General features: G+C 31.8%; 1 protein-coding gene across 18 annotated transcripts in view; it reads left to right on the top strand.

Moving 5' to 3' along the window:
- ZEB1 (zinc finger E-box binding homeobox 1) overlaps window positions 1-13276 on the top strand; it is a 216698-nt gene that overhangs the window by 154141 nt on the left and 49281 nt on the right. For 11 of the 18 annotated variants that reach the window (XM_030798920.1, XM_030798917.1, XM_030798926.1 and 8 more), the window contains one exon: window positions 9891-9953. In XM_030798920.1, the coding sequence (XP_030654780.1) occupies window positions 9891-9953 (63 nt within the window). The remainder of the gene's footprint in view (window positions 1-9890; window positions 9954-13276) is intronic. The other 7 variants (XM_030798931.1, XM_030798918.1, XM_030798928.1 and 4 more) reach the window with 1 other exon arrangement.

The raw sequence follows: 13276 nt of genomic DNA, 5'->3' as shown, positions 1-13276 counted from the left end.
GTTGCTATAAACATTAGTATACAGGTTTTGGGGGGTGAAGTTAAGTTTTCATTTCTCTAGGGTAAATATTTAGAAGTGTGATTGTTGCATAATATGTTGTATATGTTTAATGTTTCAAGAAACTGCCAAACTTTTCCAGAGTGGTTGTACCATCCCACCAGTAATAAATAAGAGATGATCCACTTTCTCTACATGGCCACAGGCATTTTATTTTATCATATTTTTTACTTTAGCCATTCTAATAGGTGTGTTTTCATAATAGGTTTGGTTTTCATTTGCATTTCCCTAATGGCTAATGAAGTTAAACATTTTATCATGTGTTTGTTACACTATGTCCTCTTCAGTGAAGTGTCTGCTTAACACCTTTTGTGTATTTTCTTTTCTTTTTTTTCTGTAGTGTTTTTCTTCTTTTTTTCATTATACTTTAAGTTCTAGGGTGCATGTTCACAATGTGCAGGTTTGTTACATATGTATACATGTATTTTCTAGTTGAGTTACTTATTTTATTAAATTTTGAGAGTTCTTTAGAGTTGTAGTAAAGACTACTGTAGCTTGTCTTTTCATTCTCTTATCCTTGTCTTTCACAGAACAAAAGTTTTAATTGAGATTTAGTTTATCACTTTTTCTTTTTATGGATCATGATTTTCATCATGCTTGGTGTCATGTGCAAGAACTCTGCTTAACTCCAGATCATCAGGATTTTCTCTTTGTTTTCTTCACCTTTTTATTAGGGCTTGTTCTATTTTGACCTAATTTTTTTTGTAAGATGTTAGATTGAGGTGAAGTTTCATTTCTTCAATATGGATGTCCAATTGTTCCAATACTGCTTGTTGAAAAGACTGTTCTTTCTCTATTGAATATATTTTGCATTTTTGTCAGAAATTAATTGTCTGTATTTATGTGGATCAGTTTCTGGACTTTGTTCTGTTCTGTTGATCTGTACATCCATCCTTTTGCCAATACCACGTAATCCTGATTACTGTAGCTTGATAGTAAGTCTTAAAATTGGAGGACGTTATTTCTCTAATTTTATTTTTCAAAATCATTTTGGCTATTATAGTTCCTTTGCCTTTTCATATAAATTTTAGATAATCTTATTTATATTAAAAAATAATCATGCTGAAATTTTGATTTGATTTGTGTTAAATATGCAGATCAATTTGGAGAGAACTGACATCTTCCTTAAAATGTTGAGGAGTCTTCCAATTAATGAACATGGTGCGTGTTTACATTTATTTGGGTTTTCTTTTTCTTACGTCAGTGTTTCATAATTTCAGAATACAGATCATGTACATAGTTTGTTAAATTTACACCTACGTATTTCTTTTTTGGAGGTAAGAACTGTGAATGGCTTGAAGTTTTTTTCTTTTAATTTGGTTTCCAGTTCATTGCCTATGTAGACAGTCTTGTTTTCTGCAAATAGGGACATTTTTATTTCTTCCTTTCTAATGCGTATGCCTATAATTCTTTTATTGACTTATTGCAAGACATCAAGAGTGGTGATAATGGACATTCTTGGCTTTTTCTTAATCTTGAGGAGAAAGCATAGTCTTTCTCCTTTAAGTATAATGTTAACTGTAGGTTTCTTGTAGATATGCTTTATCAAATTGAGTAACTTCCCTTCTATTCCTGGTTCGCTGTAAGTTTTCATCATGAATAAATGTTGCTTTTTTTCAAATGCTTTTTCTGCATCAATTGAAATGATCATACGGTTTTACTTCTTTAATCTGTGAATATGGAGGAATGCACTAATCAATTTCAAATATTAAATCAGGCTTTATTCTCTGAAAAGCCTCACTTGATCATTTTCTTTTTGTGTATTGCTAATATTTTGTTGAAGATTTTTGTGTCAATGTTATAAGGGATGTTAGTCTATAATTTTTTTCTTTTTCTTTTATTTTCTTTGTACTATTGTCCTATGGTTTTGGTATTAGAGTAATCCTGGCCTTAAACAAAATATTTAAATTGGTGTTATTTCTTCTTTAAATATCTGATAAAATTTGCAAGTGAAACAAGTTGGGCCTGGAGTTTTGTTTTGCTTGGGAGGAAGGTTTTTTAAATTCAATTTTAAAATATTTACAGGAATATTCAGGTTTTGTATTCATCTTGGATGTGTTTAGTGTCTGATTTTCAAGGAATTTACTTATTTCACTTCTTTAGGTTTATGTTTACACAGTTGTTCAGAGCATTCCTTTATACCCTTCTAATATCTGCTGGTTCTACAGTGGTATCCTCTTTTCATTCCTGATAGTAGCAATTTGTGGCTTCTTTTTTTGCTTACCAATCCTACTAAAGCTTTGTCCGTTGCATTGATCTTTACAAAGAACCAGCTTTTTGTCTCACCGTTTTGTTTTTCTTTTTAATTTTATTGCTTTCTGATTTTTATTACTTCTTTCTGCTTGGTTTGGGTTTATTTTGCTCCTCGTTTACTGTTCTTTTAATACACAATTCAGAATTTTGATCTGAGACCTTTCTTTTATTTTTTTATTTTATTTTATTTTTTTTTGAGACGGAGTCTCGCTCTGTCGCCCAGGCTGGAGTGCAGTGGCGTGAACTCGGCTCACTGCAAGCTCCGCCTCCTGGGTTCACACCATTCTCCTGCCTCAGCCTCCCAAGTAGCTGGGACTACAGGCGCCCACCACCATGCCTGGCTAATTTTTTTTGTATTTTGTAGTAGAGACGGGGTTTCACCATGTTAGCCAGGATGGTCTCGATTTCCTGACCTCATGATCCATCCGCCTCGGCCTCCCAAAGTGCTGGGATTACAGGCGTGAGCACAAGCATTTAATGCTATAAATTCCCCTCTATACACTGTTTTAGGGACATTCCACAAATTTTGATGTGTTTTTTATTTCCCTTTTTGATCCATAGATTCTCTCTAAATTGGTTTATTAATTTCCAATGTTTGGAGATTTTCTTATCCTTTTCCTATTGACATCTGGTCATTATGATCATAGAACATACTTTATAGAATTTCAATCCTTTAAAATTTGTTTTATGATCTTGGAAGTGGTATGTCTACATGAATATTTTGTGTACATTTGAAAAGAATGTGAATTCCGTCATTGGAGTGAGTGTTCTATAAATGTTATTTGGATCTAGTTGTTAATGTTGCCTTGTTCTTCTATATCCTTGCTAATTTTTTGTCTACTTGTTCTGTCAGTTAATGCAAGAGGAGTCTTAGAAGTCTGCAAGAATATTGTAGATTTGTCTCTACTTTTTGTTCTGTTCATTTTTGCTTTGCTTATTTTAAAGCTCTGTTGTTAAAGGCATACACATTTAAGATCGCTCTGTTTTCTTGGCAAATTGACCCTCTTATCATTATGCAATGTTTTTCTTGATCTCTGATAATTTTCTTATCACTGAAGTCTACTTTGTCTGATATTACTGTAATCACGCTAGCTTTCTTCTGGTTAATGATATAATTTTTCATGATACAATTTTTTATCCTTTTACTTTTAAACTATGTCATTATAATTGAAGTAATTTTTGTAGATAGGATATTAATGGAGATTGTTTTTATTATTTTTGGTCTATTCTGATAATCTCTGCCCTTAATTGGTTTGTTTAGGCCATTTATATTTCATAAAATGTTTGATGTTTGGATTTGGGTTTATCATTTTATTATTTGTTTTTTGTTTTTCTCTCTGTATTTTCACTCTTCTGGTCCTCTTTTTCTGTCTTGTTTTGGATCATTTGAATATTTTTTAATATTCCATTTTAATTTATTTTAGTTTTGACTATCTTTGTATAGATTTCTTTTAGTGGTTGCTCTATGGATTAGAATGTACATCCTTTTCACAGTCTATTTAGAATCGATCTTTTACCGTGCCAAGTGGATTGTATAAATCTTTCTTGTAAGTCTTCTTATTCTCCCTCCTTTATTTTAGTTTTTATATGTACTACATCATTTCTCTTCTTCTTTTATTCCCGACATTCCTAGTGTCCCTCATTTCACCTTCTTTATGACAGTCTTCCTTTAGTAATTCTTTTAGAACAGATCTGCCAGCAATGAACTATACTTTTTATCTGAGAATGTCTTTATTTTACCTTCATTTTTTAAAGGATATTCTCATTGAATTTAGAATTTTGAGCTGACAGATATTTTTTGTTTTAAACATGTTCCACTTTCTTATGGAATCTATGATTTCTGATTATAACTCTGTAGTCTTTTAAATCATTGATCCCCTATAATTATATATTATTTCCTCTGACTCTTTTTAGTATTTTTTTAAACTGGTTTGATTGATGGATTTGAGCCTAGTGTTTGATTAATGGATTTGAGCCTAGATTTGGGGGGTTAGGAGGTTACTATTTGAGGTTCAGTTCTTAAATCTGTTGGTTTATGTCTTTCACTAAATTTGGGAAATTTTTAAACATTATTTAGTTTTTTTTCTGCACTACAGCTTTCTTTTCCTTCTGGGACTCCAGTGACATGAAAGTTAGATATTTTATTATTGTCCTGCATATCCTGAGACTCTTTATTTTTTAATAAATATTTTTACTCTGTCTTGTTCAAAGTGGATAGTTTCCATTGATGTACTGTCAAGTTCACCAGTCTTTGCTCTGTCATCTCCATTTTACTATTAAGCCCATCCAGTGATTTTTAAACTTTGGTTACTGTATGTTTAGTTCTAAAATTTTCTTTTAGTTTTTATTTAAATATCTTCCATTTGCTGAGACATTCTATCTTTCCATTCTTTTCAACAGTGTTTACCCTTACTTCTTGGAGCATTTTTATAATAGTTGTCTTAATGTCTTAGTTTAATAATTCTAACATCTTTTTTTTCCCCAATGTTGCCATTTTTTGATCATCATTTCCTGTGTGACTTGAGACTTTTTCTGATTCTTCACATGCCAAGTAATTTGAGATTATATCCTGGATATTTCAAGTTTTATGTTATGAGATTAATAAGTTAAATAAGACTAATACTTCATCTTATTTAAATCCTATTGAGAATTTTGATATTTTTTGCTTAACAGGCAATTTATCCAGTTGTATTTGGGATGCAGTCTCCAGCCAGTATATAGGTTGTGATTCCACAACTGGTTCAAAGCCTTTGAAATGCTGTTCAGATCTGTCCTTCATGTACCACCCAGGGTCCAATCTAGAACATGGGTAATTGTCTGTCTATACTTAGTTTCTCACAGTCTGTGATCAGATTCACACATGAAAAGTTTGAGCATAAACCCAAGAGTTCATAAACAGCCTTATGAAGTCACTTTCTTGAGCCTCTCTCTTTCATGATCTCAGTACTTTGAGTTCCTGGAGACTCTGCTTTTCAGTCCTCTAGCCAAAACTCTGGGACTTTATTTACCCTACTTTGCTACATACTTCCTGAATCTATGCCTGTAGAAGAGCTGAAAGAAGACAGAGAGAGAAAGAGCTCAGTGGAGTTTATATTATACTGTTAGGGCCACAGCTCCTCCTACTGGAGAGGAAGTTTTCCCTCCCTCAAAGTTTTAAATTCTTGCAGTTATCATTATCTCTGCTACTACCTTGAAAGCTAGGATGCAAGAGAATAAGGGAGAAAAGGGCAATTTTTCTCTTCTTTAAGCCTTTTCCTGCTCCTTGAGCCTAAACTAGAAGGATTCTCCTAGAGCCTTCACTGCTATGCCCCAGGGCCCACTTTCAGGTTTTAAGCTCCCTTGAATCCAGGCCAGGGGTACCTTTTAAAAAAAGAAGAAGAAAGAAAAAGGTAAGGGGAATCACTCTGTGCTACTCTGAATTCTTGTCATGTCATCTTCTCCAGTCCACCTGCTGTGACTTACCCTTTAGAGTCTTTAAGTAACTGTTCTCTTCATTCTCCTCAAGTTTTATTAGCTAGATTCAGTAGCAGACATAAACAGTTTGTGGATTCTCCATCTTAACTGGATCTGACCTCAGGTATATATTTTTAATCATTATCTAAGTTAATGGGTATTCATGGAGGTTGTGAGTTATATTTGTTTTAACTTTGCTAGACAGTTATACCCCAAATATTCACATACATATTATAAATTGGAAGATACAAGAGTGGGAAAATGAAACTATCAGGAAAAGTATACAGTGAAACATTTCATCTCTAAAGTTTGAACACATTTAGGTTTGAATTCAGGAATCTGTTGGCATTCGCTTTTTTGATAGTTTTCCCTTAGCAGGAATAGCAGAAAGCTGGCTCAGCGATGACTTACAGAATGAGAGAGATGTGAATTGGCCTTTTAAAAATCTGTGGAAGTTACTCATTTGGACTGGGTAACGGCTTTCTAGGCAGAGGGAACAACTTCAGAAAAGGTATAGAGAAGGTCCCCAACTTACGACATTGACTTAAGACTTTTGAACTTTACAGTGGTGTGAAAGAAATATGTATTCAATAGAAACCACACTCCAAGGACCTGTGTAATCGTTTCTCATTTTCAATATAGTGTTCAATAAATTATATGAGATTTTAATACTTTATTATAAAATGGGCTTCATGTTAGATGACTTTGCCCAACTGTAGGATACTGTAATTGTCCTGAGCATTAAGGTAGACTAGGCTGAACTGTGTTGTTCAGTAGGACCAGTGTATTAAATGCATTTTGACATGATATTTTGCATTTATAACGGGGTTTATCAATATCTAACCTCATCATGAGTCAAGGAGTATCTATACAGGTATAAATGTGCATGGCGTGTGTGAATGTGTGTCAAAGAGGAGTAGACAAACCAGGAAAGGGAAATCTGATTCAGTTAAGCATTTACTGTGCCTTCTTAGAGGTTGCAATAAGATATTCCCATGAACATATTTGAAATGGTTAGAGACACATGGGTGTGAATTTCAAAAAATACAAGTTTTTGAATTTAACACATATGCTAAATAATCAGTCCTTCAGCTTAAACTGTGCTATCCTGCAAATGATAGTAAGTCTTCTGGAGTTTTATTAGAATGAATCACATTTTCCATCCTTGTTTTTATTTACTAGGAATTTCATCTTATGACTAAAAAGAACAAGCCATAAGCTCTTTTGGTCTAAATTTGCAATATTTGCCTTTGACTTATTTTTAAATTAAACTTTTTATTTTGACATAATAATAGATTCACAAATAATACAGATACAGAAAAATCCTATGTACCCTTTACCCAGTTTCCTCCAGTGGTAACATAATATAATGTCACAACAAGCATATTGACATTGATACAGTCAAGATACAGAGCAGTTCTGTCACTAACAGACTCTCATTTCTCATTACATGTTCACCCCTGTCCCTCTACCTTGTGGCATTCCTTACCCCTGGCAACCACTAATCTCCATCTTTACAATTGTGTTATTTGAAGAAAGTTACATAAATGAAATCATACAGTATGTAACCTTTTAGACTGGCTTTTTCATTCTCTATAAATCCTTGGAAATTCATCTGAGCTGTTGCTTGTATCAATAGTTTGTTCTTTTTTATTGCTGAGTAGTATTTCATGACATTTTTTAGGCCACCTTTTTCCATTATTTTTCATTTTGAAAAAACAAAGTCTTATTACTCAGGCATTTTTCTCACTTATATATTTGCTTTAGGATTTATACTAAAAACAAAAACCTTAGGAGCATTCTAGTGTTCTTTTTAAAATTGCATTTAGGTTAACCAGTCAATCTGTTGACATTATTACGTCTTACAGGAAAAAAATATGTACAAGTAGATTTTATTACTTTACTCCCGTTTTAATTCCTAAATCCAGAACACATCAGAACACATGAGAGATACTGCTGCTTGAAAAATACTTAGCACAGCCTGTTTGCAGACACACTCATGCTAGTCCACGGATGATGCAGAAAGGAGCCTATCCCGAGGCAGCATTTTTTTGCAGTGCTAAAGGCCAACATTAGAATGTTGTCTATTTTCATTAGGCACCATGGTCTTAGTTGTTCAACCAAAACTCCAGCCTCAATAATGAGGGAAAAAAATATACTTCTAGTTTTTAAATTGTGGGAAATAGGCCTGGGAGCAGATTCTGAAGTATGTTAAATACTCATCTAAAGAGCCTAGAATTTATCCCAAGGGGGGACGAAGAAATGAAGAAACAAATAAATTAATCAAATTGCAGTTCCTAAAATAGTTATAAGTAGAAAAACTAGCAATGTCCAAAAATGTCATTTTAACCTTTAATATCAATGTCATATTCCATCTTACCAGGTAGTAACTCTGGCTGTTTGGATTTTCATTTTAGAAAAATAAGGAACATAGGTTTACAATAATCAGTAACTATATTACCATCATATAATTACCCGGTTGGCATCCTGTTTATTATCGTAGTTTAAGGAGACACATTGAAGTGAGAAAAAGGGGGTGCTAGAGGTTTGCAGACACTTAGCAAACACTTGTATTTATCCTACAGCTTTGTAAACACTTTACCAAGAATTTTTAAACTGTCATTTTACTGATGGAAAGTGTAAAATGAGACTTAAGCAGAAGTTAATCTCATCATCTACTTAAAAAAGTGTTTTTTACATTGATCTAAGAGGTTTGTGCATATTTTAACTGTTTTTCCTATATGATCATCTTTAAGTACTAGTATGAAAGTTAATGAGTAAAGAAAATCTGCTGAATAAATCCACCTGATAATCCAAGGCACTTAAAAGAAATACATGCTATAATGTGATGCAAAGATTTTACTTGATTAGTGCTCTATTTCTCAATTTAACAATCAAACCTAAGAGAAATCTAAATCAAGACTTTTGACTAAAATATTCAGTGCAATTTGATTAGGGTGCAGATAACTATAGTATTTCGGTGTGACTGTATAAGTATTCTGATCATAATTATGACATATACTCTGCTACTAGTTAGAAAAAGAACAGTTTTTAACTTCTTCATGCCTTTCATATATGCACATGTTCTTAATACACTATTATAATAAATAAAGTGTACCTGAAAATATAAAACATACTTTTTGCTTGTTCAAAAAGTATGCATTTATTTATAATACAAAATATTTATTCTGAACCTATGCTGTATGATAGCCCACTGTAAATGTAGAGGTAGCAAGGGAAGATGACAGATATCTTAAAAATATTTGTTAGTAGCACTATATTGTTGATTACTACATATAAGTAGTTAGAATAATGAATAAAGTGAAAGAAAAAGCATAATGCCTTAGGTGTTTACTTTGGGCACAGTAACATTTGGTCCAGTCATCTTTCTAGTTTTCTGGTACCCTAGTTAAATGAGCAACAGTGTGATGGAAAGTGGGCTTTGGAGTCAATCAGACCTGCATTTATATTTCATTTGTACCACCTAATAGCTGCATGTCTTTGGGCAAGTTATTTAACTTCTCCAAGCCTCAAGTATTTTAACTTATAAAATATGTTGTTACAAAGCTTAAAAGAAGTAAGTTACTAGCACAGTGCCTAGAACATAGAATTTGTGCTTTAGAGAAGAAATAAAAATATATAATTCTACCATCTATAAGTAGAGCTCTTTTCCCAAAATAGTACTAAAATTCCAGTTTGCTTATAATCCTAAAATATATATAATTCCGGAATATCTAAATCTATACTGCTTTTACTTCACTAACATATCTTTGTGAGTTTGATAAGACTGTCCACTTAATTTCTTTAAACAGCTTTACTTTTCAAAGACACATTACCATATTCATAAAAGGAAAAAATCCAAATTAAATATAATCTGTACTGAAAGTTTCCTTTTCAGATTTCTGGAAGTTAAAATGTTTGTGACACCTGGATTTGCTTTTTTTAATCTTTTATTGATATATAATAGCTGTATATATTTGGGGAGTACATGTGATATTTTGATACATGTATACAATGTGTAATGATCAGATCAGAGTAATTGGGATATCCAAAACTTTAAACATTTGTCTTTCATTTGTATTAGGAACACTATAGATCTATTTTAATTTCTTCTTCTTTGATTTCAGCAGGAAAGGAAGGGCAAGAAATCCTGGGGCCTGAAGCTCAGGCAGATGAAGCAGGATGTACAGGTACTCTGCTGTGACTTTCTTTCATACCATAGCCTTTAAAAGAAGGTCTTTTATGTCACTGATTTCGCATTTGTGAGTCCTGAATTTAGTCCATTTCCTTCTCTTTTATCTTACCTTCCTTAAATGTTTAAGTACTGAGGCGTATGGTGCACTACATAAAAAGAAGTAAATATTCCTTAAATACAGAGTAACTTACAGATTCATATTACATAGCAGATTTCTCCATTCTATAAGAATGACAAGTATAACCTACAGATAATCCAAAAAATAAGTGTTTAAATGATGATTTGAACTTCTATCAAGTTTTTGAGCAAAGTTAGAGAAATGCAGATCTAACTTTTGAGTTTTGTTATTAGTTACCTGGGTCTGCTTTGAATTGCCCACAAGACAAAAAGCAGAAGAAAATAGAAAAAGCATGGATTTATCTATAAATCAGATGAGAATCATGAATATTAATGAGTTGAGTGAACATGTCACAGCAAACGAGAATCAAAAATTTTTCTTAAATTTTCTGTGACTGAAAAAGGGTAAAATGAAGTTGAATTCTAATAAACAAGGAAATTTGCTTTTAGGTGACTAAAAAGTACATATTCCCTGAAACTTAAGGCTATTCCTCTGTAATGGCTTCAGATCAGATTTAAGAAGCAAAAGAGTAGGTGGAAAAATTAAATCAGATCTTATGTATAGTAATGCCAGTCACTTTTTATTGTGTTCCCTAAGAGAGCCAGAACTGTTAAAATGTAAACTTCAAAAATACATTCCAGATTTTTAAAACATTTCCTCAAAATATTATACTTAAACGTAGTGTAATTGTACCTTGTATATTCAACCATAAATTAGATATTTCTGTCATACAGTTTTCATTACATTTTCTTTTTCCTTCTCTTCTATGAGTTATCATTTATAGATTTGTTTTTTTACTTTGCTGTGCATTTTAGGAATATTCCATAAAGGCTTACAAATTATCTTTCATTAGGTAAGATGAGGTATGGTTCATGGCTAATAAGTGTCAAGATTAGATTTTTATCTGTAATATAAACAATAGCACTCCTATACTCGTCAGTCATTTCTGTAAAACAGAGTAAATCTTTGTGCTGTTATTAAAAGTGAATTCCAAATTAATTAAATAATAATGGAGTATGTGATAATTCGTGGTGCCTATAGCCTACGATTTTATGTTTTGCCCCTAACTTGGTTCTGTGTAACTTGCGTGAATAATGTATTCAGATATGCTTGTTACCAAATATTTGCCATGCTAAGCTATAGAATATGTAAAATATTTAAGCTGGACATTTGTTAGTAGTAATACAGTAGGGTTAATAAACATAAGTGTATGCTATTTACTTTTACCTAGAATCATTAAACCTTGATGACTTATATTACCAGAGTTACAGAAGACAACTTGCCTTTCTAGGTAAAATGCTATCCAAAAAGATACTCACAGGTTTACAGTATTTTATCTGTCATGCTGCTCTTCAGTATAAAAATAAATGAATTCTTTCAGTTTGAAGTACTGAATAGTATGTAAATTTCCTCAAAAAAATTGCCTCTGGAAGGCAGAGTAACCTTCTCAAATTTGTGTTTAACAAAAGTTGCTGCTGAAATGTAAAATCTCCCCCACGTACACGATGATGATCCCTGCTGCATTATTCGCCTGGAACATGGGGAGTTAGGAGTAAGCAAACTTCCATTAAAGCTCTAGTGAGTGTAACTTTAAAAGGAAATTTAACTTTTGAGACTTTTGAGCAGTTAAACTGTAAAATTATGTCCTGCCTTTGCTTTTGTTACTTCCTTGACTTCTAGGGAATAATATGCTGACAAAATGAGCAAAAGCATTGTACAGCAGTCACCATCATTAGTTCAAAATGTTGTCAGATCTTTTTTATAGCAGACTTCCTTTTGCAGCTCGTGCAGTTAAGGAACTATAGTCTGAACTTAGTAATCAGAGTAAAAAATTCATTGAAAACATCCTTTGTTCCTTCTGAGCATCCCTTTTTTTGTTTATATAGTTGATAATTTTAGGAAGTTTCAAACATGGAGGATAAAGATAAGAGGAAGCCTGAGGATACTTTATTCAGGATGGAAAAATTAGATAGATAGATAGATAGATAGATTTAAAAATATTCAGTGTTTATATTAAATATTTGCTCTCTCAAATACATGTATATAGTCATTTAATTCTATACTTTGATTGTCAATTTTGAGTTTTGTCATATTTAAAGAAAATCCAATTACCTTTTATGCTCTGTATATTTGCTCATCTCCCTAATATTTAAATATATAAGTTTATCATCTAAAGACCAGGATATTTGCTTTATAATTGACCTTTTCAAGATGTGCATTTCCCAACACTTTAAATTTTAAAAAACTGCAGAAATTCTGGTCTCAGTTTGAAATTGGGCCTGGTAAATGTGGGTTCGTGAAGATAGAGTGTAGATTAATGGAAAGAGCTCAGATTTTATACCTGACACCTAATACCAATTTGTCTGCTCTAATAGTAATATATTTTCTGTCTGTGATCTCAGAAAAGCTTTTCTGACCCTAATTTTTTTATTGAGGAAAAATTTTAATTATAAAATTATGATGTTCACCTTTCAGGACTTCTTTAAGGTGTAAATAGCTAACAATTACGTAGTACTTACTACATACCAGGTACCCTACTAATAAGTACATTACTGTATTAATTAATTTAATTCTTACAACAACCCTAAGAGGTACTGTTATATAAATTTTATAGGATGTAAACTGATTATATACTGCCTCACAGATTTCTTAATGGACATATAAAATTTTTCATTTTAAATGTCAGTAGTTACAATTTAATTTCTGGCATAATGAAACATTGACATTTTAACATCACTATTACATATGAAATCCATAGTATATTAATACCTATTATCATTTTTTTAAATATGAAAATGCTCTTTTAAGAGTAAGAAATGTTATGTCATAATGTTTACTTTTTGAGCTCATATTTCCATTCTGTATACACTATAGAATTTTATGTAAACATATATTTCCTGTTTGAAGGTATTTTTGATCAACTGTCATATTTCTTTACAAGAAAAACATATGTATAAATTAAAATTTCTTTTTAATTTCCAGGGACCACAAGGATCTTAGTTTTTTAGAAAATTCAGGGATTTACCATTTAATTATTAGTAGTTCATAGTTGATCACAACATATTTTAAATTTTAATTATTAAAAACATTACTAGAAATGAGATTAAAGGAGCTAAATTTTTTAATTCATAAATAGTAATTAATTGTAATAGCTTAATATTACTTCTAGAAGGAAAAGTGTTCATCATTCAGTTTCTATT

This window comes from Nomascus leucogenys, chromosome 18 (genome assembly GCF_006542625.1).
Source record: "Nomascus leucogenys isolate Asia chromosome 18, Asia_NLE_v1, whole genome shotgun sequence".
NCBI lineage: Eukaryota > Metazoa > Chordata > Mammalia > Primates > Hylobatidae > Nomascus > Nomascus leucogenys.
The sequence above is the reverse complement of the archived record's forward strand: the minus strand, read 5'-3'. Positions and strand labels throughout refer to the sequence as shown.